The sequence below is a fragment of the Odocoileus virginianus genome, chromosome 17, assembly GCF_023699985.2.
Source record: "Odocoileus virginianus isolate 20LAN1187 ecotype Illinois chromosome 17, Ovbor_1.2, whole genome shotgun sequence".
In the NCBI taxonomy this organism is placed as follows: domain Eukaryota; kingdom Metazoa; phylum Chordata; class Mammalia; order Artiodactyla; family Cervidae; genus Odocoileus; species Odocoileus virginianus.
Genome location: NC_069690.1, coordinates 48,010,997 through 48,034,303, shown reverse-complemented (window position 1 = coordinate 48,034,303; position 23,307 = coordinate 48,010,997). Strand labels below are relative to the sequence as shown.

The 23,307-nt window shown below is 49.0% G+C and overlaps 2 protein-coding genes across 2 annotated transcripts in view; one reads left to right on the top strand and one right to left on the bottom strand.

Annotated features, from left to right (window-relative positions):
* B3GNTL1 (UDP-GlcNAc:betaGal beta-1,3-N-acetylglucosaminyltransferase like 1) overlaps positions 1–6,601 on the top strand; it is a 128,128-nt gene extending 121,527 nt beyond the window's left edge. Inside the window, exons 14-15 of the transcript XR_011492411.1 lie at positions 6,003–6,104; positions 6,448–6,601. The gene's annotated coding sequence lies outside the window, so the exon portion shown is untranslated. The remainder of the gene's footprint in view (positions 1–6,002; positions 6,105–6,447) is intronic.
* TBCD (tubulin folding cofactor D) overlaps positions 1–23,307 on the bottom strand; it is a 142,582-nt gene that overhangs the window by 16,546 nt on the left and 102,729 nt on the right. Inside the window, exons 18-27 of the mRNA XM_020907279.2 lie at positions 22,117–22,197; positions 18,519–18,592; positions 17,123–17,240; positions 16,444–16,504; positions 14,778–14,800; positions 9,557–9,588; positions 6,528–6,590; positions 5,542–5,618; positions 3,845–3,926; positions 334–452 (exon numbers count right to left, since the gene is read on the bottom strand). Of these exons, the coding sequence (XP_020762938.2) occupies positions 334–452; positions 3,845–3,926; positions 5,542–5,618; positions 6,528–6,590; positions 9,557–9,588; positions 14,778–14,800; positions 16,444–16,504; positions 17,123–17,240; positions 18,519–18,592; positions 22,117–22,197 (730 nt within the window). The remainder of the gene's footprint in view (positions 1–333; positions 453–3,844; positions 3,927–5,541; positions 5,619–6,527; positions 6,591–9,556; positions 9,589–14,777; positions 14,801–16,443; positions 16,505–17,122; positions 17,241–18,518; positions 18,593–22,116; positions 22,198–23,307) is intronic.

Below are 23,307 nucleotides of genomic sequence, written 5' to 3'. Positions count from 1 at the left end.
CCCTTCACGTGGCCACAGGGGGGGCAGCCTTCCCAGATGAGGCTGGAAACTTTGCTCCTAATGCAGAAAAGGTTGGATGGCACACTACAGGTAAGTAAAGGCCAGGTGTATTTCCATGGAGGCTGAGGCTCCCTCCTCAGCCAAGGAGTCAGCTCCCCCGAGTCTCCTCAGGCTAGAATGTTCACCAGGCTCTCAAAGACCACTCGCTGCCCTGGGTGTTCCCCTCCCCTTTCTTATGGATGCACACGCTGGCCTGCGGGAATCCCTTTGGCCTACATACCCCGCTCACATGTCTGGTCCCACACGACCCCCGCCCTGCTAGGCCAGCCTCACCTGCCCAAGTCGGCCCTTCAGGAAGAAGGCCGGCAGGGCGCCCAAGGCCAGGGCACAGCCACAGCGAGTCATCTCCTCAGGGCTCTGGAGTTCGGAGAGATACAGCTTCACCAGCTCCTCTGAAAAGAAGGGACCAGAGCATGACCACTGCTGTCCATTATCCACAAGACATACTCAAGTACAGGCCAGAAGACGAGCAAACAGTGCTGAAGGAAGGAGGGAGGGGCCACTTAGATGCCTACAGCAGACGTGCTTTCAAAGCAGCGTGAATCAAACAGATTGAAGAAGAGAGGTTTTCAGTAGGTGCTTGTAAGATTTTCATAGGCAATTTTAATACACAATTTCACTCCTGGGAAAATAAAGCCAACAGTTTTGCCAACAGTTTTACCAACAGTCAACACAGTCAAACTTCTGTTTTTTATTCACTAAGAACACAAATGCCTTCCTCAGAAGATGAGGATACTTCCTCAAAGACCAAGAGCAAATGTGGTCCCGAGCGGGAGCCCCAGGGCTAGGTGCTCAGGGGCAGCAGGGGTGCCGGGGCCGCTCCGCACAAGACGCCCACAGCCGGTCGGGCAGAAACGGGCAGTGCAGTCAGTCAGGCTGAGAGCACGCACAGGGCTAGGAAAGCAGACCTTCCCACACGGGAAAGGCCGGTCGCGGGAACTGGAGAGCAACTGAAACAGAGGTTTGACCAGGAGACGCAGGAAAAGGGGGCTTCCCTTGTGGCTCGGCTGGTAAACAATCCGCCCGCCATGTGGGAGACCAGGGTTCCATCCCTGGGTTGGGAAGATCCCCTGGAGAAGGGAAAGGCTGCCCACTCCAGTATTCTGGCCTGGAGAATTCCATGGACTGTATAGTCCATGGGGTCACAAAGAGTCGGACACGGATTGAGTGACTTTCACTTTCACAGGAAAGGGGGCCCTGAAGCGATTCAAGAATTCAAGGAAGTAAAGTGGAAAAACCAGATCTATTCTCTGAAAAGGCAACTCAGAAGATCAAGGAAGGCCAGACACCCTTACTCTTTACCTACCACAACCAAAGAGGTTCGTGTTATCACTGCTTACATTTCAACACAGCAAGACTTCTATAATGTGTACGTGAAAACCTTAGATCCTCATATATTAGGATAGGAAAAAAAAAAACTGGAATTCCACTTGCTCGGACACTAAAATGACATCTTTGGTGGAACTTACAATAACACACTTCAGCTGAAACATGAAAATCCTCTTTCTAGATGTGGAACCTGCAGATACAGAGGACCAACTGTGCTATCTCTTTATGCAAAACTGCATATGGTACAAGGACACAGTATAACATCACTAATTTAGAAAGTCTATCAGAAGATCTAATGACAAAGTATTTTCTAACTTTTGAAAAAATTCACAAAAAGTAGATTTAGACTACTGCATCCATGATTCCAGATGTACAAGTTGGATTTTAAAAAGGCAGAGGAACCAGAGATCAAATTGCCAACATCCACTGGATCATAGAAAAAGCAAGGGAATTCCAGAAAAACATCTGTATCTGTTTCACTAACTATGCTAAAGCCTTTTACTATGTGGATCACAACAAACTGCAGAAAATTCTTAAAGAGAGAGGAAAACCAGATCACCTTACCTGCTTCCTGAGAAACCTGTATGCAGGTCAAGAAGCCACAGTTACAACTGGACATGGAATAGACTGGTACAAAGTTGGGAGAGGAGTATGTCAAGGTTACATACAGTCACCCTGCTTATTTAATTTATATGCAGAGTATATCATGTGAAATGCTGGGCTGAATGAATTACAAGCTGGAATCAAGACAGCAGGGAGAAATATAAACAACCTCAGATATGCAAATGGCAGAAAGTGAAGAGGAACTAAAGACCCTCTTGACGAAGGTGAAAGATGAGAGTGAAAAAGCTGGTTTAAAACTCAACATTCAAAAAACTAAGATCATGGCATCTGGGTCCATCACGTCATGGCAAACAGATGGGGAAAAAAATGGAAACAGTGACAGACTTTATTTTCTTGGACTCCAAAAATCACTTCGGAGAGTGACTACAGCCATGAAATTAAAAGACACTTGCTCCTTGGAAGAAAAGTGATGATAAACCTAGATGGTATATTAAAAAACAGAAATATCACTTTGCTAACAAAGGGCTGTATAGTCAAAGCTATGGTTTTTCCAGTAGTCATCTATGGATGTGAGAGTTGGACCATAAAGAAAGCTGAGCACCGAAGAACTGATGCTTTTGAACTGCGGTGCTGGAGAAGACTCGAGAGTCCCTAGGACAGCAAGGAAATCAAATCAGTTAATCCTAATTTAGGCAATCAACCCCGAATATTCACTGGAAGAACTGATGCTAAAGCTGAAGTTCCAATACTCTGGCCACCAATACTCTGATATGAAGAGTCAACTCATTGGAAAAGACTCTGATCCTGGGAAAGACTGAAGGCAGCAGGAGAATGGGGTGACAGAAAATGAGATGGTTGGATGGCATCACTAAATCAGTGGACATGAGTTTGAATAAACTCTGAGAGATAGTAAAGGACAGGGAAGCCTGGCATGCTGCCATCTATGGGGTGGCAAAGAGACAAGACTTAGTGGCTGAAAAATAACCCATGATTCTTCCATACTTAGAATAATTTTTAAAGTGTTTCATGTATTTTTGAAGTAACTATAATATTCTGTAATATGATACAAAGGAAAGCTACAGTGCCATATAACATGTAAATACAAAGCTTTTTAATATGAAACTAATACTCCTGAACTAGACACTACAAACAGGACCAAGTAACGTGTCAGATAAACTTCAGCTTAGAGGGTGGTTCTGGAAAACCCAACTGACACAAGGACATGCCACAAGACAGTTATACCGACACTGTTCATGGGGGGAGGAGACATTAACACATAAGCTATTAACACATGAAGGACATGTGCCAGAAAAGCATTGTTGTGAGTTACAAAAATTCTAAATGCACTTAACCATGAAATAGAAAAGTCAATGAAGTAATCACTGAATGAACAGACTCCAAGGAAAAAGCATAAAATCAGGAGGATGTGGGGAGGCAGCAGAAGCGGACAAGTCTGAGCTGACAGAGCCTGGGGAATGAGTGTGGACGACAGTCCTGATAATGAAGGCTGGACCCCGAGGAAGACCAGGGACAGGACAAAAGAGAGGTCCCCACAGAGGCATGGAGCCCCACTGCAGTACTGGGAACCTCCAAAGTCCAAATCAGGGGAAAGTGGACTTAAAAACATAATTTAAGAAAACACTACTGAAATAAGAGTTGATTCTACAGTAAAGTGGTAACATCTGGGAAAGTGGACCCCACGTGGCCTCAGAGAAATCGGGCTCCAGGTGAGAATGGGATGGGCTGAGGAGGGGGCGGCGTCCTCAGGGCCTGACACCCACTCTCTCTACCCTCCAGGCCCGTCCACACTGCAGCAGGAGAGGCAGGCACCCCACAACCACCCAGCCCCCAGCCCCACTGGATGCAGGGCTGAGTGCAGACACCCACTCACCTTGCGCGGCAGCCTCCACCTCCCCAGGCTCCCGGGCATGGTACTCGCTGCAGAGGGCAGCCAGGGCCGACACAGCCGCCTCCTGAAACAGAGGAGACATGGGTGAGCTGCAGGCTCCTGGTCAGGGAGCAGCCAGGTGGCCCTGCGATCAGGCCAGTGACTTGGTTTGAGAGACCCAGAGACTGAATGACATCATCCTTTCTGGTATGTCTGCTGGTCACTGTCATCATCGTCAGTCAGATGTGGTCATAAGTTTAATATGCTCTGCAACTAATACACTGGATATAAAAGTTATTTCCTCCATATAGTACAAATTTCACGTCTTTCCATGGGAAAGGCAATGATGAAATGTGGCATTTTATTCTTTCCCAGCTGAAGTAACGATGGAAAAGTGTGTTAAACACCAGAAGCAGAGTGGCAAGGCCCCCCAGGTGAGCCACGAAGTATGGAGTGGAGTTGGGGTCCCAGGAGTGCTGGGAGCAGGAGTGGCTGGACAGAGGAAGGGCTGACCCAAGGCTGGGGCGCCTCAGGGGCAAAGCGCAGGAGGGGGTTCACACCACACAGACGCCCTTGGCCCCTCCTGTCGCCTCCACAGTGACTCACCTAAGCCTTTCTCCATCGTAAAGACTGCGCGGGGCAAATGCTGGATTCGTGTGCTCTTCCCAAATAGAAGTCGCTCGGTCACGTGTGACTCTTTGTGACCCGATGGGCCATACGAGCCCATGGAACTCTCCAGGTCAGAACACTGGAGTGGGTAGTTCCCTTCTCCAGGGGATCTTCCCAACCCAGGGACTGAACCAGGGTCTCCTGCATTACAGGCGGATTCTTTACCAACTGAGCTACCAGGGAAGCCCGACTCTTCCCAGCGCTCCTTCAGATCAGGGAGCTCCAACAGGGGTGCTGGGGGAGGGGTGTCCTCACACAGATCGAGGAGCAGGCCAAACCACGATCACAACTGGTGTGAATCAACTGTGGATGTGTTTTTAAAAGGAATTCTGACACTGATCATGAAGAACTCAACTTCAACTAGTAAACTGTACCTGGGTTCTACAGAACGATAAAGTTACTTATAAAAAAGGGATGAGGACTGAAGATATGTTCTATTCACCCAACAGAAAAGCTGAGACACAGGAGGCTGGAAAGCTATAAGAAAGACCAATATGTACTTCCACTCCTTTATCCTCCACATCAAAGCCTAGTTGTTATCAATACCAAGGCTATTATCTCTGCACAGGGGTAGGGGTTGCAATACTGCTAGTCCAAAGTTCACCTGTCCTGAGGCAGGACAGTAGTGGCCACTGGGACTGGGACACACACCACACACTCTTGCTCACTTGACATGATTAACACTGACATCCTGTCATGATTCTAGCAGTTCACTCATCTACACGTGAGCATCACAAAAGGAGCATCCAACCTCCCATTCTACAACCCAATAGGGAACATGTTTGGAAGGCAAATATAATTAATAAAACTAGAAACAATAATAAAAAATTTAAATATTCTGGTCAATGATGGCTTCATTAGTTGTCCTGATCATAAATTACATAAATAATATCATTCAGAATTCCAAATATAATTACTGGCCTTTATCAATCATGTTGGTCTACAAAAGGGACTCATAATGCACAGAGACCTTTGAAACACTTAAATATTTCTACACAGTGCAAAAGCCAGAGAGCCCTCGCTTCCCACACCTTTATACGTTGTCGAGAGTGACTTGAAATGAGGTGGAGATTTCTCAAGGTGTCGTTTATCAGCCACTGCCAACCATCTGTCAAAGAAACAAAGTCATTCAGCTAGTAAAGAATATTTGTATCAAATTAAAAACACCACCACACAGATCTTCTAACTCTCAAGTCAAAGTAGACCGTGACCTTTGAGAGGAACCTGCAGGAAATCTGAGGTACACGTTCTCCAGGTCGAATGAAATTCTAAAGGCCTTTGCCCTCTCCACCTATAGGGGAAAGTCTTCTTTCTGCTGTTGAAATGTGAGAACTGTCATGATGGGCCAGTTTTTGTTCTTCCATTACACCTGTAAGCTTCAAGTGGTCTTTGACTGTACTTCTTCCCTGAACAATCCCCCCACAAACACAAAATTCAACCAGATCTAATACTTGAAAACAAACACTAAATCATTGTTTTCTTTTTCCTCAAGTTACAGAGCTTCTGAGGCTGCAGAGCAAACAGCCAGCACAGCCCAGTGGAGGCAGTGACCCCAAGGCTTCTCCTCCTGACTCTCTGGGACCGGCGGCCACAGGTCAGAACCTGGAGGGGCTCCAGACCAGTGCCGGGGCCTGACTGCCACCCCGGGAAGAGCCAGGGCAGCTGCCAGCCCTCCGCTCGTCCTGCGAGAGCCTGCCCCTCGGGCTGGCACCGTCCAAATGGGAGAGGAACGGCCGAGTGCGCCTGGTGCTGGGCACGGCTGTGACAGGCAGAGCCCCAGTCGGGAGCCCTGAGGAAGGAGCTCAAGCCCTTGGAAGAGAAGGGAGAATCTGCTTCTGTGGGGGGACTGTGGGGGATGCTCCCTGGTTACAGTGGGCTCTTAACAGCAACTTCGAAACAGATTCTAACAGGATGGAATTTACCATCCACCTTAACAGGTTGGTCTTCGCTTTTGAAGCTGAAGTAGTTCTGGAAGAAAATGCCACGATGTGAGTCACTGGAGGAGAGATGCACTTACCGATCACGGCGTCACCTCTGAAGGGCATTCTGGAAAGGGCCGAGTTTTCTATTAAAATGCACACTGGGAAGAAAAAGGATGAACGCAATGTCATTTCCCCAAAAATGCCCATCTCAGCACCCACCCTGATGCACCTGAGCCCAGCGCTGCCAACACCAGCCTTTCTGCCCCTGCCCCCTCAGTGCTCGTGTCCGGAGGCAAGCCCCCAGCATGTCCTCTGCACCAGACCTGGCCCAGGCTCGGGGGCAGTGCCAGGACCCAAGGGCAGCAGCATTAAGCCGGTGCCCTCGGGGAACCCTGCCGAGACAAGGGAGCAACACGTGGAGGCTGCAGGTTTGACCCCCATATGAATCCCCAGGGACAGACAACTCAGCTGTCAAACTAGTGACACCCACAAGTGACCAGGAGCTGTGGCTGAGCAGCAGGCACCCGCCCAATGAGGACCACGGAGAAGCAAGTTCCCCTGGGGAAGGGGGGCCTCCCCACCTCAGGTCAGCACCAGGGTCAGAGGAGGTAACACTTATCACCCCCATGGGACAGTCCCCCAGATGAGCCACAGTGCTCAAAGCTCCGGTAAATTCCCGACCTCGGTAAATAGTGTAGTGTCCATTTTAATAAACTACCACGTCTGTGCGTGGAAGCATAAGCCAGTATAGCTGCTCACTGGCCACCCCCACAAGGACACCGGAGCTTCCGTGTGGTGGCCTCACATGACTGTCCTGGCACCAAGGAGGCTCTGCCATGGGGACCACTGCAGGGACCTGACCTGCCCGGCGCCTGCCCACAGGCCACGTGCCTCAGCCCATCCCGCACGACTCCTCATGCTGCCCATTCACACAGCAAGAGGGTGGCCTCTGCACCCCCACCTCTGTCCCTACAATGGAACAGCCTAAGGGTTTCCTCCTACTGAGTGAGGAGTTTGCATTTGCTGGAAAAAAATCTAGCACTACAGAAAAATAAGATAGAACACCACCACTGACATTTTGGCAGCCATGTAAGTTGGGCTGACCTTCACGGCTGAGGGCACAGGCACCCCTCCCGCCAGCTCTGTGCCCTGACCCCGTCTCTGCCACCTTGCTCCCGCCCTGACCCCAAAACTAAGCTGAGCTGGGGCATGGCAACCACACCTCCCCGCACGCTCAGAGGATCACAGACCACAGGCACCCCTTATGGCCAGGCTAGGCTGGGCTGGCAGCAACAAACCCCAACTTCAGTGTCCACAGCAACAAAGGCTCCCTGTGCACGCTGTACATCCGCCATGCCTCAGCAGGGGTGCCAGTCACTGCCCCCCAGGGACCAGTGACAGGCGGCAGCTGTCCCTCTGAAATGCGGCCAGGCCAGCGAGGAAGCCAGCTCCGCAGTCTCTGTGAGCGCAGAAGGCTCCCGACGGTGACACCATCCCGCCTCCTCACACTCCTGACTCCCACCATCCTCAGCACAAACATGGCTGGCCAGCACGAGGAGGCCTGGGGGCCGGAGGAGGGACGTCCCAGCAGAGTCAGGATGCACACAGGCCCCCCACGGCTCCAGCCGCCAAACTGCTTTTCTTCTCGAACAACATAACTGACCGTGGGAGAGCCCATGCTCTTTAGCAGATGGGCAACATCCCACAGTATGGTTATGAAACTGTTAATCCAATATTTCCTGCCAGGCTCAGCTCTCCTTCCAGCTTCTGTCATGTCAGACAAGGTGGCCACACACATCCTGTCAGCACACAGACTGCCCGTCTGTCCAGCAGGATGCCTGTCACTCCTACACGTTTTTGGGGTGCAAAGTCCTAGGAGTGGCCCCGCAGGGCAGAAGACCGCACATTTCTAATCTTAAGAGACACTGCCCTTGGCAACCTGAAAATGCTGTAACAACACACACGCCAGAGCAGGCGCTCCAACGGCAGAGGGCCACCCAGCTCTGACGTAGCCAATACGATCGAGGAGACGCGTCCTCCTTGTGGAGCTAACCAGCATCTCCCCAGCAACCAGGCGAGGCTGAAAACTTCCTGGGTAGGAAGTTTTTTAGGGACCAACATGATCCTCTGATTTCTCCTAAAATTTCTTTGAAGTTTTAAAAAATGTATCTTTTATACTTAAGTTTAATCAGAAATTAATCAGTTAAGTATCTGTTAATTAGAAATTTAGTTCTGTGTATGTGTGCAGTGGGGACACAATTTTGTTTTCTTCCATGTGGCTCCTTGGGACATCATCAACCACTCTATCAACTGCCCTCTTCAGCGAGGCTGGAAACACATACCTGCTTTGTCACACGTGAAATCCCACATACGTTTGAAACTTCTGATTCTCTTTTCTGTTTTACCAATCTATTCAGTTGCTCCTAACAAATGCCCTTCTGCTTTGAACAGAGCAGTTCTAAGGACTGGAGGAACTGACACTCCTCCAACCCCCGCCACTAGCCCTCCCCTCCCCTCTCCTGTAGCCCAGCGCAGCATGGAGCCAGGACTGATCCGCTGCCTGATAAACACTGAGTCCTGGGTTTTCTGGTAGGTTTAGCTGGAAAAGCTTCAGGAAATCCAAATATTTACGTGTTGGCAACTTTTGAGTTCCCTGCAAACATTTAAACATAACCTTTAAAAACTGTTTCTTGCTCTACATTTACATTTAAAGATCATATTGAAGAGAGAAAGATGGCAACGTTCACATTCCTAACTTTATCACCCCTTCATGGTAGACACATCTTACCTCTACTCATCCATCCCACCTCAGCCGCTGCCAGCCCCGTGGCTACTAAAACGTATCAAAACCCACAGAAGCTGAAAACCAAGAGCCTGGAGTGAACACACACAGGAGAAGCAGTGGGCTGAGTGGGCAGCCCTGGAGTTACGACATGCAGGCCAGGGGCACTGCCATGGTAATTCTGACCAGAAAACGGCCCAGCCGTTTGTCACTGCCAAAGTACCCATCAGGGAACTTTACAGGGTTGAAAACAATAAATACCCTTGGGACTTTCGTCTTCCCTCAGTGGTGGGAAGAAAGGACCCTGACCCATAACCTGCAGCCTCTGTCGCTCAGACCTACCTGCCTGTCTCATGAGCTCTCCTCCCAGACCCCTGAAAATTAAAGAAAACATTCAAAGTTAAAACTCTCGTTATACAAAACAACGTAAATATCTTCACTAAGTAACAGGTGTAACTTTAGGTTCCAAAAAGTATCACAACATTGAATAGTTGCATTAGTTGTTGGCCATGTGAACTACTTTTTATGAAAAGAAATGAAAATATGTTCTGTGATCACTTATGAGATGATTTTCAGTTTTCATTGGAGACTAATCCCTGGTGTGAATTATATCACAGAATCACATGTAACAAATTCCAAACACTGTTCAACTCTTACTTTGTAAGAACTATAGAAACTTAAAGCACCAGGAAGATATTATCACCTGGCAGGATCAGGGAGAGATGCTGCCCGCCTGGACCCCGACTGACGTGGGATGCTGACAATGGGGAACTGGGGGACGTGAGTTCGAGAAACACTATGGGAGAAGGCAGGAAAGCTGTGAGACAGTGGCTTCTGGCCCAGGCAGAGGAGCAGGATTCGAGTTTGACCTCCTGCCTCAAACAAGTGGAAAATTGGACAAAAACCCAGAGGTCATGGGAGGAGGGAAGGAGCAGCCAGGCCCAAGGCTCAGCAGGGAAGCCCCCACAGATAGAAGGTGGGGAGGCCAAGGCGGCCGGAATCTGAGGGGCAGCGGAGCAGCACACGCCCAGAGCTGACCCTGAGCTGCACGTTCAAGAAAAGGGACCACCTGAGCCTGGAGGAGGAGCAGCACTCCTAAGAAGAAGGCAGGGCACTTGTGGGGTCCACACAGGCAGGGAGGAGCCCCTCAGCCAGAGCACTGGCCTCCTCAGGCACGCGGCACCCGGAAGGTGTCGCAAGGACCGCCTGAGGGGCCAGCCCACTTGTTTCGGCCCTACCAAGCCTCCAGAGCTGGCTGTGAAAGGAACCAACTGAGCCCACCAACCGAACACCACCAGCCACTGCAGCTGGCGCCCAGCGACCAAAATACCATGAAGCCCAGCACCCCACCGAGAATTCAGAACACCCCCCCCGACTCCAAGAAAACAACCCGCAAAGACCCAGCAGCCCCCCAAGAGGACGGGATACACACACAGGGTCAGCAGAACAGCTCTCAGCTCATGCACGTGTCCCAGGAGGGGAGGAGAGAGACTGGGTCACAGCAACACACAAACAGGACCAAATGCAATCAATGATGATGGGAACAGAAACCAAAGTAATAAAAGCAAAGAGGTTTAAAGAGACCTTGCTCAAAGACAAGCGAACCACGTAAAAATGACAGAGGGGTCCATTTAAACAGCCTCCGGTGGGCCAAGTACAGAGCAGTTTAAGTCACAGAAGGAATAACAAGGGTGTTACTGAATTACAACATGGTGTGTGTGTGGGGGCGGGAGGGGGGGGGGTGCGGTGCACAAGTCTGTAGTGATACATCAAAAAGACAAACAGCAGGGTGGGAGTAGGGAGGGACACTGTTCTTTCCAGACAAGTCCCAGAAAATGCACAAGGAAAGAATGAGGGAATCAGCCAGGCACCCACTGGCAGGCCGCAGAGTAATGGCTGACTCAGGCAAGGCAGGCGCTGGTCGTGGGTCTTGAAACCACCCCTCAGGCCAGTTGCTAGCTGCAAGGGGGTGCATCCCTCTCACCGGCACGTCTGACCTTCTGGAGGTCGTCCCTAAACCCAGGGGTCAACTCAGTGTCTCCACCAGGGGGCAAACACACCGACTTCACAGGCAACACAAGGGTCCACACCAGCCACGCCATGAGCAAGCCAGATCCAGTCCTGCAGGGAACAACCCAGAAACCCGGAACGTGTAATGTTACACAACACACCTGGCCTGAAAAGAGGCTGTATCGTGAAAAACAAAAAGGGAGCTAACTGAATAACACCGAACACAGCACAAAAACTTGAGCAAGTCCTAGTTCAAGGGGGAAAGAAGGCTACGGAGAGCATCTGAAGACAACCTGGAGGAACACCGCTGATAGGTCACAGAGGTCACACGGAGCCTCCTGGGTGCGGTGGAGACGTTGGTTGTATGTGGCCACACAGGAGAAAGTCCCTGCTCTTCCCTGATGCTTTCTCAAGTTTTAAAGAGGAAGCAACAGGCCCACAATTTACTAAAGAAAACAAATAATACACGTATACAAAGAGAAAGAAAACAATCGGTCAAGATGTTATGAATAACTGACTGAGGTGGGGGAAGGGTGAACAGGTATTCATTGCATGATTCTCTTAATTTTATCTAGACCCCAAATTCAAGATAAAATGTTTGGGGCTAAGGAAAATCAGCCCTTGCTACGTCCTCCCCCAGGAAGATTTCTGAGCACAGTTCGCCCAAGAGAACACAGTTCCCAGTGTCGCTCAGATCTCTGAGAAAGCAAGCGGGGCCCTAAAGAGACCAGGGGGATGCAGCACCGCCAAGGCCTCAAGGCTGTGGCTCCCAGGACAGCAGGAGGCCTCCCAAGGGCTGACTTCTTCACTCACAGAAGGGCAGAAGCACACCCCCCAGGGGACCAGAAGAGAGGGCTGGTGCAAACCCCACATGCAACTCGAATTTCCCTCCAAGATCAAGATCCAACTCCCTCAACCACAGGACCTGCCGTTTCCATTTCCCCACAGTTCACATTTCTTTAAGACTTTCTGTCCTGCAAGGTATGGCCTGTCACCACTCCTGCAGGAGGGACTGGGACATGGCCATCACAAGCAATGAGGCCCCCATGCACTCAAGGGTCAGAGGAAATTCAACGAGGGCTCCCCAGAGAGCTCCGGGCCCGCCGAAGGGAAGCGCCTGCCAGGTTTCAGAGCTTGGGCACCCAGTCAGGAGCACCACGCAGCCTGGCCAGTCCTCACCCTCCTGCCCCTCCCCAACAGGGATTCTCCTTCCAACCTGCCGGACACAGCGAGCGCTCAGAGCTCCCACTGCACATGGCAGTCCTCCCGGCACACGCCCCCCCACAGCCAGCCAGCACTGACCACCCCTGGGTGTCACGGGGCTGCCCTGTCAGTTTGTCAGAACCTGTGAGATGCTCCAGCCCTGTGTCCTTTGCCAATGTAAGAGGGATCTGCAGGTCATGTGGGACCCAAGGCTCTAGAACCAGACTGACCTAAGGGGTCCCTTCCAGGAGAGAGGATTTACTTCCACAGGCGAGGCTGCTTCCTGGAGGTCAGGGCCAAGAAGGAAGGGTCTGGAGCTTTGTCCCAGCTATGGAGGTCACCTCCAAGCCCCAAGAAGGCTCTGCCAGACACGATCTTCCATTTACCTGGGCCAGGGGCCCTGTGGGAGGTCAACATTGGCAGTGCCATCTGTGGTGGGGCCTCACATCACAGAGAATCAGCTCAACCCAGTGGAAACCCTGGATGCCAAGACTGGGGTGTGGTCTCCCTGGGTGGCAATAGCTGTGTGTGTCATGAGTAGCCAGGAGGAGGATTCAGTGTGACCCCACAGGGACAGGACCCAGCCAGGAAGCTGCGCCTGGTCTACTGTGGACTCTGTCCTCTGGGCCTTTTATGCTGCTGATTTGAATGAACACTTTTGCAGCAATAAGCCACAACCACAGCATCAAGAGCTCAGTTGGTAAAGAATCCGCCTGTGGTGCTGGAGACCTGGGTTCAATTGCTGGGTTGGGAAGATCCCCTAAAGAAGGGAAAGGTTACACACTCCAGTATTCTGGCCTGGAGAATTCCATGGACTGTATAGTCCATGGGGTCGCAAAGAGTCAGACACGACCGAGTGACTTTCATTTTTTTCACAGCATCAAGAGCTATGCTGAGTGCTGAGTCCTTCTGCCAGCCAGTCCCTGAGCCTGCGAGTGGTCTCAGGGACTCCCAAACTCACAATAAGAAAATAGTCAAAAGAAATAGGGGGGTTAAGCTAGATCTCACAGGTCAGGACTGGACGCTCGGATTCAAGCCCCCCCAGTTTGGTCCTGTGGGGCACGTGCCCTCCCTTCTGTGGTCTGTGTGGGAGTCATACCTGGGGCACAAACACTGCTGAGGCACCAGGCCCGTCCCACTCAGAGCCCTTGCTACACCAGACGCCACATGCATCATCTCCCTACACCGGCCTCAAGGAAGGAGTTCACTCTCTATTTACTTTCGGGATTTATCACTAGAAAAGAACACTTAAAGGCAATGAGCATTTGGAATTTGTAAGATGCTAACGATATCATCAGAAGCCTTCAGCTCCAAAGAAAGCCACACATGACAAAAGCACAATGGCCCCAGGCTGACCAGCGGTTCACTCCTCAGTTCACTCAGCACGCAGCTCACTCCCTGCTCATCCACGGTTAGTCCAGCGGAGTTCAGGCCACTTCATCAGGAACAAGTGAACACGTATGAACAAGCGAACATGTATGAGGAAATGAGTCATTTCTTTCTTTCTCTTAAAACAGATGAAAAGCAGGCAGGCAGCATTGGTGGAACAGCCAAGAGCGCCCAAGGGAACTCCCTCCAGGCCTCCACCCAAGAAGTGGCAGAGCCACACCCACGGGTCCAGGTCCACACCAGGCTCCACCCACCCAGCAGGAGAGTCCCTCAGCAGGGTTTATGACCTGGAGGATGCCTCTAAGGGAATGACCAATAAATAGGAAACATATACCACCAAAGAGCCCAGGAACCTCGCCCCATCTCCACACTGACCATAGAGGGTCCTGACACAGGTATTCACCCAAGAAAAACAGAAACACACGTCCACACCAAGACTGCGATGGCAATATTCACACAAGTTTTATCCTCAAAAGCTGGAAGATGCCCACCGCCTGGCAAGAAGATACCAAGCGCACAGGTCGCCGACCACCAACAGCTCCACGAGAGAACACGCCGCTGTATGCCAACCACACAGTGAATCTCAGCAACAGTGCTCTCAGCGAGAAAGGCCAGACCCCAAGACTGCACAGTACAGTTCCATCCACGTGACACTCAGAGGGCAGACCAAGCCACCAGGGCAGAGGGGACCTGCTGTAAAGGGCAGAAGGCAGATCCAGGCGGTGCCGCTGCTGCGGGAGGTCTGTCCACAGCCACAAGCCTGTTAGACTCCACAGTCAGATGAGGGAGCTTCTCGTCACGTTGCCTGTGAAGCTCAGAACCCAACCAGGCCTTTCACGGCTCTTTACTCACTCAAATACGACACACAGATGACTCAGCAAGGACCACTCAGGAGATGCCCATGACTAGGGGCCCGGTATTTTCTTCACAAAACATAAAACTTCAGGTATGTAAATCTTACCTGTATAACTGACGATCGTAAAGCTAAAAATAAAGAATTGAAAATTAGTCATCTGAATTACTAGGATTTGAAAATGTAACACGGCAGGTATATAACATCGAGTATCAGAAGGAGAACAGAGACACAAGCGCAGGCGGGCGTTTCCCAGGAGGGGCTGATGGACCCCACGCCACTCTCCAGGAGCAACTCACTAACAGCCCCTCCCGCGCTAAGACCCTCTGAGCACGAGTGCGTTTGGTCCTCAAGACAGCCCAGATTCCTCCTTCCCTTGCCTGGTAGGGAAACCAAGGGTCAGAGCAGGGAGGAAGAGGATCACCAGCCGGTGACAGCGGGGGAGATGCCTGGATACTGGACCTGCCCCCTGACAGCCCCTCAGGCAGAAAATTAACCCTGACGGCCCTCTTCCTGGCAAGGAACTCAGAGAAGCACCTCACAGCATCACCACTAACTACCGTCCCCTGCCCCCACTCACTGAAAGCTCATGCTGTGCCAAAAACTCCACCCAACTCTGCAAACACATTCTTCAGGTCTCACAGAAACTCAAGTAGGTTCGCTGTTATCCAGGCTCTACAGAAAAAGGAAGGCGAGGACGGGGGTGGTCCCCACTCTGAAGCTTCTACAGCACCACATGGCGTCAGCCTGGCTCCACAGTGTCAAGTGAGCACCAGACTCCACTCTACAGGTGAGAAACGAGGGCTTCCCTGGTGGTCCAGGGGTTAAGAATCCGCCTTGCAATGCAAGGGACACGAGTTAAACCCCTGGTCGGGGATCACTCATGCGGCAAAGTTAACTCAGCCCATGCACCACAACTACCGCAACCAAGCTCTAGAGCCTGTGAGCCAGGAACACTGGAGCCCAAGCGCCCTGGAGCCCACACTCCGCAACAAGAGAAGCCACCACAACGAGAAGCTCGAGCACCGCCATGAAGAGCAGCCCCCGCTCACCGGAATGAGAGAAAGCCCGCATGCAGCAACGACGACCCACCAGGGCCAAAAAACATACATACATAAACCTACAGAGGTGAGAAATCTACCTAAGCAGATGAAAAGACTTTGCTAGAATGGAAATGAAAGCTAACAGCACCAATAGGATGAGGGAAGGACGTCAAAATGGTCAATTATCACACAAAGAAAAACCTTAGAACTCTACCCAGAACAACAAATGGTAAAGCCATTTAACACTCAGGAGTGACTCTCATGTTATCCTGTAACATTAAGACCCACAGCTCGTACTTCACCAATTTTGAGTCACAAAAGCCTTTGTGAATCTCAAAACCCAGAAAAACACACACACCTCCTCCCCAGAGAAGTGCATGCACAAACCCTGGGGTGACTGCAGACGTGGAGCCCCCCTGTGGAGGTAAAGCTGGGGGTGCAAGGCCTTCTGTGAGCCACCACCCGCCCGCCATCCTGCAAGGACGCCCGGAGCGAGGAGGGCGGCCAGGCAGTGCAGCAGGACGACGGGAGGCGGGCACTCTCTGCCGGTCCAGTGGGGACACGTGGCCACCTGGGACAGCCTGACCTCAGCCCCAGGGTTCATGCCCAAAGCCCCAGGACTGACTCCAGGCTGCACTTGGAGCTGAGGAGCGGGAAGGGCGTGGGGGCAAGGAGGCCCCCAGGCGCCGGGAGACCTAGGAGAGGGGCGGCCCCGGCGGCTGCACACTGACCTGCTGGTGGATCTGCTTCAGACCATGCATGGCCTTCTCATCCAGGAAGTCCGAGACGGGCCTGCAGGAATTCAAACACGACATTTGAGGACCATGGTTTTGAGTCTGGGGCAGGGGGCTTGAAATTCCCAGGACCCCTGGGGAGAGAAGTAGGGTCAACTCAGATCCTCTATCACCGTGCCCCCAGGGAACCACCTCAAAGGACAGCAATGGACTTTATATAATACAGTATTCTCAAGGCAGAATCCAGGAACCACGGGACAGACGTCAGTGTGTGGTGAGCTGTGTCTGTGAGGAAAAGTCAGTCAGAAAGTAAGAAGATGGAGCAGCTGCTTCACAAAACATTCTCGACATTCAGGCGATCTCAGTCACCCCACACTGCATCTCTTGTTATTTATACCAACTGCACCAACAGAAGAGTCCCCGGGTTGAAACTTTTATATCCTCCGGTATTTTAAAGTATTGTAAGGGATAATGAGCAAAGGATACTGAATACACAGGCTACTCCACACCAACTCTGGAAAACATGTCTTTGCTTTACAATCTATTTAAATCTCAGAAAGAACGAGGTGACAAGAGAAGCCCAGAGAGGTGGGATCCCCTAGAGAGGACAGGGGACGACTGACAGATGCTGGCAGGAGGACGGAGCACACCACAGGTACAAATGAAGGGCTCCTACCTGCCCTGTTGCGTGGCCAGTGTGTGCAGGCTGCAGGCGACCTCTGCGCAGGCGAGCACGGCCCCGTGCCGAGTGTGCAGGTCTGGACTCTGTGTCATCGACAGCAGACGCGGGAACACTGCCAAGCACACAGTGGGAGAGGCTCAGGGTGTCTGACAGTGGGTGACTGTCAGACGCACGGGTTCAGGATCCAGGGGAGGAACGCACCCACTCAGTTCTATCATCATCCCACAGCCAGGGCAAAACTAAGGCCTCTAACACGCTGAACTCCATCAGCAGACATGGGAACAGGGAGGGCAAACGTGACTTAAGAGGATACTTGTTCCAAACAGCACACATCTCCAGGGCCCCAGACACAGGGTGGGGACTCAGGGTGAGGACAGACAGCAGGGAAGAAGGAGAACAGACTGTTTTCCAGGTCTTTCTTATTGTTCAGGGACACCCCCCCCCCCCCCCCCCCAGCCAGGGAAACCACAGTCACAGCCATGCAGAGGCCATGGAAGCCAACAGCATCCTTGCTGGGAGGGGGCCCTCATGGGTGCTCAGGTGTGGCAGCTGGGAGTGGTCAGTGTTTAAGAATCCTGGAGCAGTCAGCACTCCTGAGCTGGGAAGAAAGTGTCCCCTTCATTCAGGCAGCAGGACCATCATCAAAGGAAAGTAAACACCAGGTAAGATTCCTGACATGAAGTTTAACTAAGAGACGGCAAAGCTGAAAAGGCCCTGAGGACCGTCACAGGCCCCTAGTCTTCATGTAAAATCCTAGAGTGTCTGAGTAAAATCAGTAACTCCAACTGAACAACTGTAATCCAACAACAGTTACTTCTCTAATTAATGTCAGTGGGAATAAGTACAAGTCAGAGAAACTTATGTATTGTTTCCTGAATTGAAATCAGATGCCTATTGATTCCAAATAGAAAAGACATGATGGAATAAATACAGGGTCTTTTCTTAACGATAAGGGCATGTCATTAACTCAGACTGGCTGTCTTGTTATTGAGTAGAGCAAGTCCCCCAAAGCCCTAGGTAGGCAGCTCACTGTTTTGCATGCTACATTATAAGCTGCTTCATTTGTTGTTTTAAGGTTCATCCTGAAACACACGCAGTGCACAGCAGATCCATCCATCTGGCTGGAATGGCAGAGGAATGAACCCTGGGGCTCCTGGGGACACACACACCTCAGTGCTCACAGCACCTGCGCTCCGAGAGGCTGGGGCACCTCGTTTGTGTTCTGTCCCCGACGAAGCACAGACCGGTTCTTTGTACCCTTCCCAGCAAGAGAGAAACCCTCAGGTCTTAACATAGCGAGGGGGCCTCCGGGGCTTTCTGTTGGGTGTGTGTGCGTGTGTCTGTGGTGCACACGCATGTGCACATGTGAGGACATGTAGGGAGCACCTACCGTCATGGGCGGTGTGCTCGGGTGCTCGCTGCGCCAGGTTCCGCAGCGCCTTGGCAGACAGCTCCCTGATGGCCCTGGGGGCGGGGCAGAGAACACTGTTAGTCCTGCAGGCTGAGGAGTCTGGTTTTTACTAAGCGGGACCGTGTGTGGGAGCTGTCGCTTGGCCACTTAGTCAAACACTATGAGAACAAATACAAATAAACTAGCAAATAAGAACCTCTGTTCGTAAACGAGGGAGAGATCCTTCACCAAGAGGCGGCACTACATGCAAGCCTGTGTCAGGACAAAGCTGCCATCTGCACGGTGCTGGATGGCCAAGTGGGTCTAACCTCCTGTGCCCCGAGGGGCGCAGAGGACAGGAGTACCAGGAGCCTGGGAAACACCACTGGGAAAATCGTAGGCTGAATGAGGGAAGTTCCAGGGGCTCAAGCTAAGAAACAGGAGGTACATCAGTGCAATATCTCCAATCAAGGCACAGGTGGTACGTTCTCAACACACAGAACAGAAGAATGACCCCAAGACTGGTTAATAAAACCAAGCCTGCCAGGGGCCAGACGGGTTCTGATCAAATCCAGAGGGTCACTTGTGAAGTGGATGCCTGCATCCATGCACGCCCTCCCCCAGACCCATCCCAGCAGTGATCTTCCCAATTAGTGCACTGAAAATAAGCTCTCTGTATTTAAAAATATTATTATTTATCATCTAAATGTCAGACCTCATTTATAAAACTCTTAGGAAAAAACATAAGGGGAAAGCTTCATGACACTATATTTGGCAATGTTTTCCTTGCCAAATCTAAACTTTTTAGATCTTTTTCTAAAATGTTTTTCAACACCAAAAGCACAGGCAAAGGACAAACTATATACACTGATAACAGATAAACTGATTATAGTTAAACTGGACTGTGTTAAAATCTAAAACTTGCGTGTATCAAAAAATCAACAGAGAGAAAAGGCAACTTACAGAATGGGAGAAAATATTTGCAAATCATGTATCTGATAAGGGACTAACATCCAGAATATATAAAGAACTCTTAAACCCAGCAACAACAAAGAAAACGAAGTAACCCATAAAGATCAACACTTTAGAAAAAAGCAGAAGGTAACAAGTATTGGTGAGGATTTGCACAAACTGAAATCCTTGTGCAATCGTATTGGGAATGTTAAATGGTACAACCATTATGAAAAACTATGGATCCCACTTCTGGGTATATACTCCCAAAACAGAGAGCAGGGTCTGGAAGAGATACTTACACATCCATATTCATAGCAGCGTTACTCACAATAGCTGAGATGTGCAAGCAACCCAAGGATGATGGGTAAAGAAAATGTGGCAAGTATATAGAATGGACTTCTTGGTCTTATAAAGGAAGGAAATTTTGACACATGCTACAGCATGGATGAACCCTGGAGGACACTATGTTGAGTGAAATCTGCTAGTCACCAAAGGACAAATACTGCAGGATTCCACAGGAGATTCCTAGAAGATTCAGATCCATAGAGACAAACAGGGTTGCCAGGGGAGGGGGAGTCAGTGATTAATGGGTATGGAGTTTCAGTTCTGCAAGATGAAAAGGTTCTAGAGATTGGTTGTTACTGAACACTAAAAATGATTAAGACATTAACATAAATATTATGTGCATCTTACCAAAGTCAAAAAATTTTAATTATGTTTATCTTGATACATAAATTATTTGGGGTGAGTATGTCCAAGTATCAGAAAATGTTTATTTTTTTATTGAAGCACAGTTGATTTACAATGTTGTGTTGATTTCTGCTGTATAGCAAAGTGACTCGGTTATACATATATATTCTTTTTCATATTCTTTTCCATCATGGTTCATCAGGATATTAAATATAGTTTCCTGTGCTACACAGTAAGACATTGCTGTTTATCAAAAAATGTTTATAAAGAAACCCAAAACATTGGATAATACCTTTCAAAAGTATATACTATTAGAAGTATGACAAAATACCTACACTAGTGAAGGTATATTTACACCACTAAAGAATTCTGTAAAGCTCCCCATTTTCCACAAGCCATGTATTCACAGGAAATTGAAGAGACTCCATTTATCAACTTTTAGCTCATATCTCTTTATGGATATAATCCAGGCGAAAACAGAGAAAGGCAGAAGTATCTCTGCCTCTGAAGAATCATTTAAAAATTAGGCATAATTTTGTTCCATGAATTCTAACATTAAAAAAAAATCTGAGCAGGTATTATCATGAGGACCTTCAAATCTGACTGCAATTTCCCCTCCATTCATGAATCCTGGAAATTTCAGGTTTTTAGAGCTTATACTAAAAAGAATACTTCCACAAAGAATGTTTTAAATAAAATTAACACTTAAAAAAATGAGGGAAAAAAACAAACCACATAGTAAAATGACAAGTGTAAATTAAACAACATGGATAACCACATCAGGTGTGAAAAGACTAAAGCCCTCAAATAAAACGCGTTGCTCGCCAGGCTGGATGTAAAAGGAGGGACCATCTGCCATCCCCCTAGAGACAGACAGGGGTGCAAGGTGACAGGGGCTGTGACAGGCCTCTTTTTGTAAGGCCCCAAGCTTAGAATGGTTTTCACATTTTTAAAGGATTTTATAAAGGAAAAAAAACAATAAAATACAGGGGACAATGACCTAAATTTTACTCTCTGGCCCTTACAAGAAAAAGCTTGCCAACCCTTAAGCTATAATAATATCAAATTACACTTTAAGAAATCTAACATGAAACAAAAAGAGACATTTTATAACAACAAAGGGTCAATACATTTGGAAGATACAAAAAAAATTAGAAATGTATATGCACCTAATCAGAGAGTCTCACCCAAAATACATGAAGGAAAAAAGACAGAATTGAAAGAAGAAATAAACATTTCAACAACAGCTGGAGATTTCAATAGCTAAGAAGTTTAGTCTCTCACCATGGGTGACATAGTTGCAATTTTGGTTTTAAATGTCCTATTGACTACAAGCAACACCCACTATAACCTGGGATTCCAGATGTAGAGCCTGAAGAAGCTATTTACACACACACTTCGGCCAGAGCGCCAGCAGCTACACAGAGCTTTCCAAGAGAAAATAAGCCGTATTCCCAGAGGTGCTGACAGCAGCACTGATAACCCGCTCTGGGTCATACAGAGGCCCTCCCCATTGGACAGACACATTTAACTGCTGGGAAATGCGAAGACACCTTGAAACTGTCCTGTAATCAGGAAAAAGGAAAGGCCTGCCTAGCTCCAGGAAGGACGGATGAGACCAAACGGCCAAACGGAGCAGACGCAAGGTGGGAGGCCGTGGCCATAGAAGGGTGAGTGGATCCCACAGCCCTCATGACATGGAAATGTTTACACACCCAGCAGATGTCACTTAAGTCTCCAGAAGTAAAGCTGGAGGTAGACCATGAGCCAACACATCAGGTGTGAAGAGTGGAACTTACATTACTTCTCAAGAGTTACTTCAAAAATACGAAATCTATAACCAAAAAACATACTCAAGGCTTACGAGCTCAATTTAATCTCTCCCTTGGGAAATAAGAAGAAGTCTTATTTGACAGATAAATTAATTAGGCAAACACAAAAACACAACACCTACCCATCCCAATGGTTGATCTTCATGGTAACCAGGTGTTCTATCATTGGTTGTGTGTACTCAGGAAAGCTGGCAATAAACATGCTGGAAAAAACAATATTCAGAGATGGTGAGAATGTGCAGGAACAAGAACTCATACATTGCTTCTGAGAAAATAAAGCGATATAACTACTTCCAAAAACTGTTTGGCAGTTTCCTATAAATACACAGAAATCCTCTTTTAAGTATTTATCTAAAAGAAATGAAAATATAAATCCACAAAAAGACTTCTAAATAAATAAAGACTTCAAGCAGCTTCATCATCAGAACCTGAAAGAGAAGACCACCTAAATGTCCATCTATAACAGGAGGACTAACAGATAAACTGCAGACTTAAGACAGCTCAGCAATAAAGAGGAACAAGCTACCAACACACGCACAGTAAGTGTGACTCTCTGAAACCACTATGCTGAGAGAAAGAAGCCAGGTCCAAGAATCCGTTCTTTCTGATTCCATTCGTGTGACATTCTACAAAAGGCATCAGTGAGCCACGGTGATGGCAGAGCAGCGCCTGGGGCCAAAAAGCCGCGCTCTCCACATCTCAGTAGCAGTGCTGGCCACCCAGGTGTGCAGGCTGCCAGCACGCACTGAACTGTATGCTTCATATGAGGACAGCTGATGAAGTGTAATTACACCTTAAAAATAAAAGTTACATCTGAAAATACCATAAGAGAACTTCTAAAAATAATTTCCAAGTGGGACACGCCTTTCTAATTATGACTCAAAACCCAGAAGCCAAAAAAGAAGAAATTGGTACATTCAAAATACTCAACCAAAGGAGAAAAATGCTGCCAGGAAAAACACACCATAAAACAAAAAAATATCTGCAATTGCTGTCACAAACAAGAGACTTCTGTAACATGGAGTATTTCCAAATCAATAATATCATCACTTAGGAGAAAAATCACCAAAGTTTATAGAAAAGATACAGCTCAAACATTCCGTATCATTCAATGGGAAACAGAAAGAAAAGTTTTGTCCAAAGTTTTTGGCAAACTGCCAAAATCAGGGTTTTACAGCTGCTGCTGGAAGGATCTAGAAGCACCCAGAAACACTGCTGGGGACAGCATCTTGGCACAGCCTCTAGAGACAGTAAGTGGCATTGCCCAGGAAATTGAAAACGAATACCCGTTGGTTCAGCAGTTCCACTTCTGT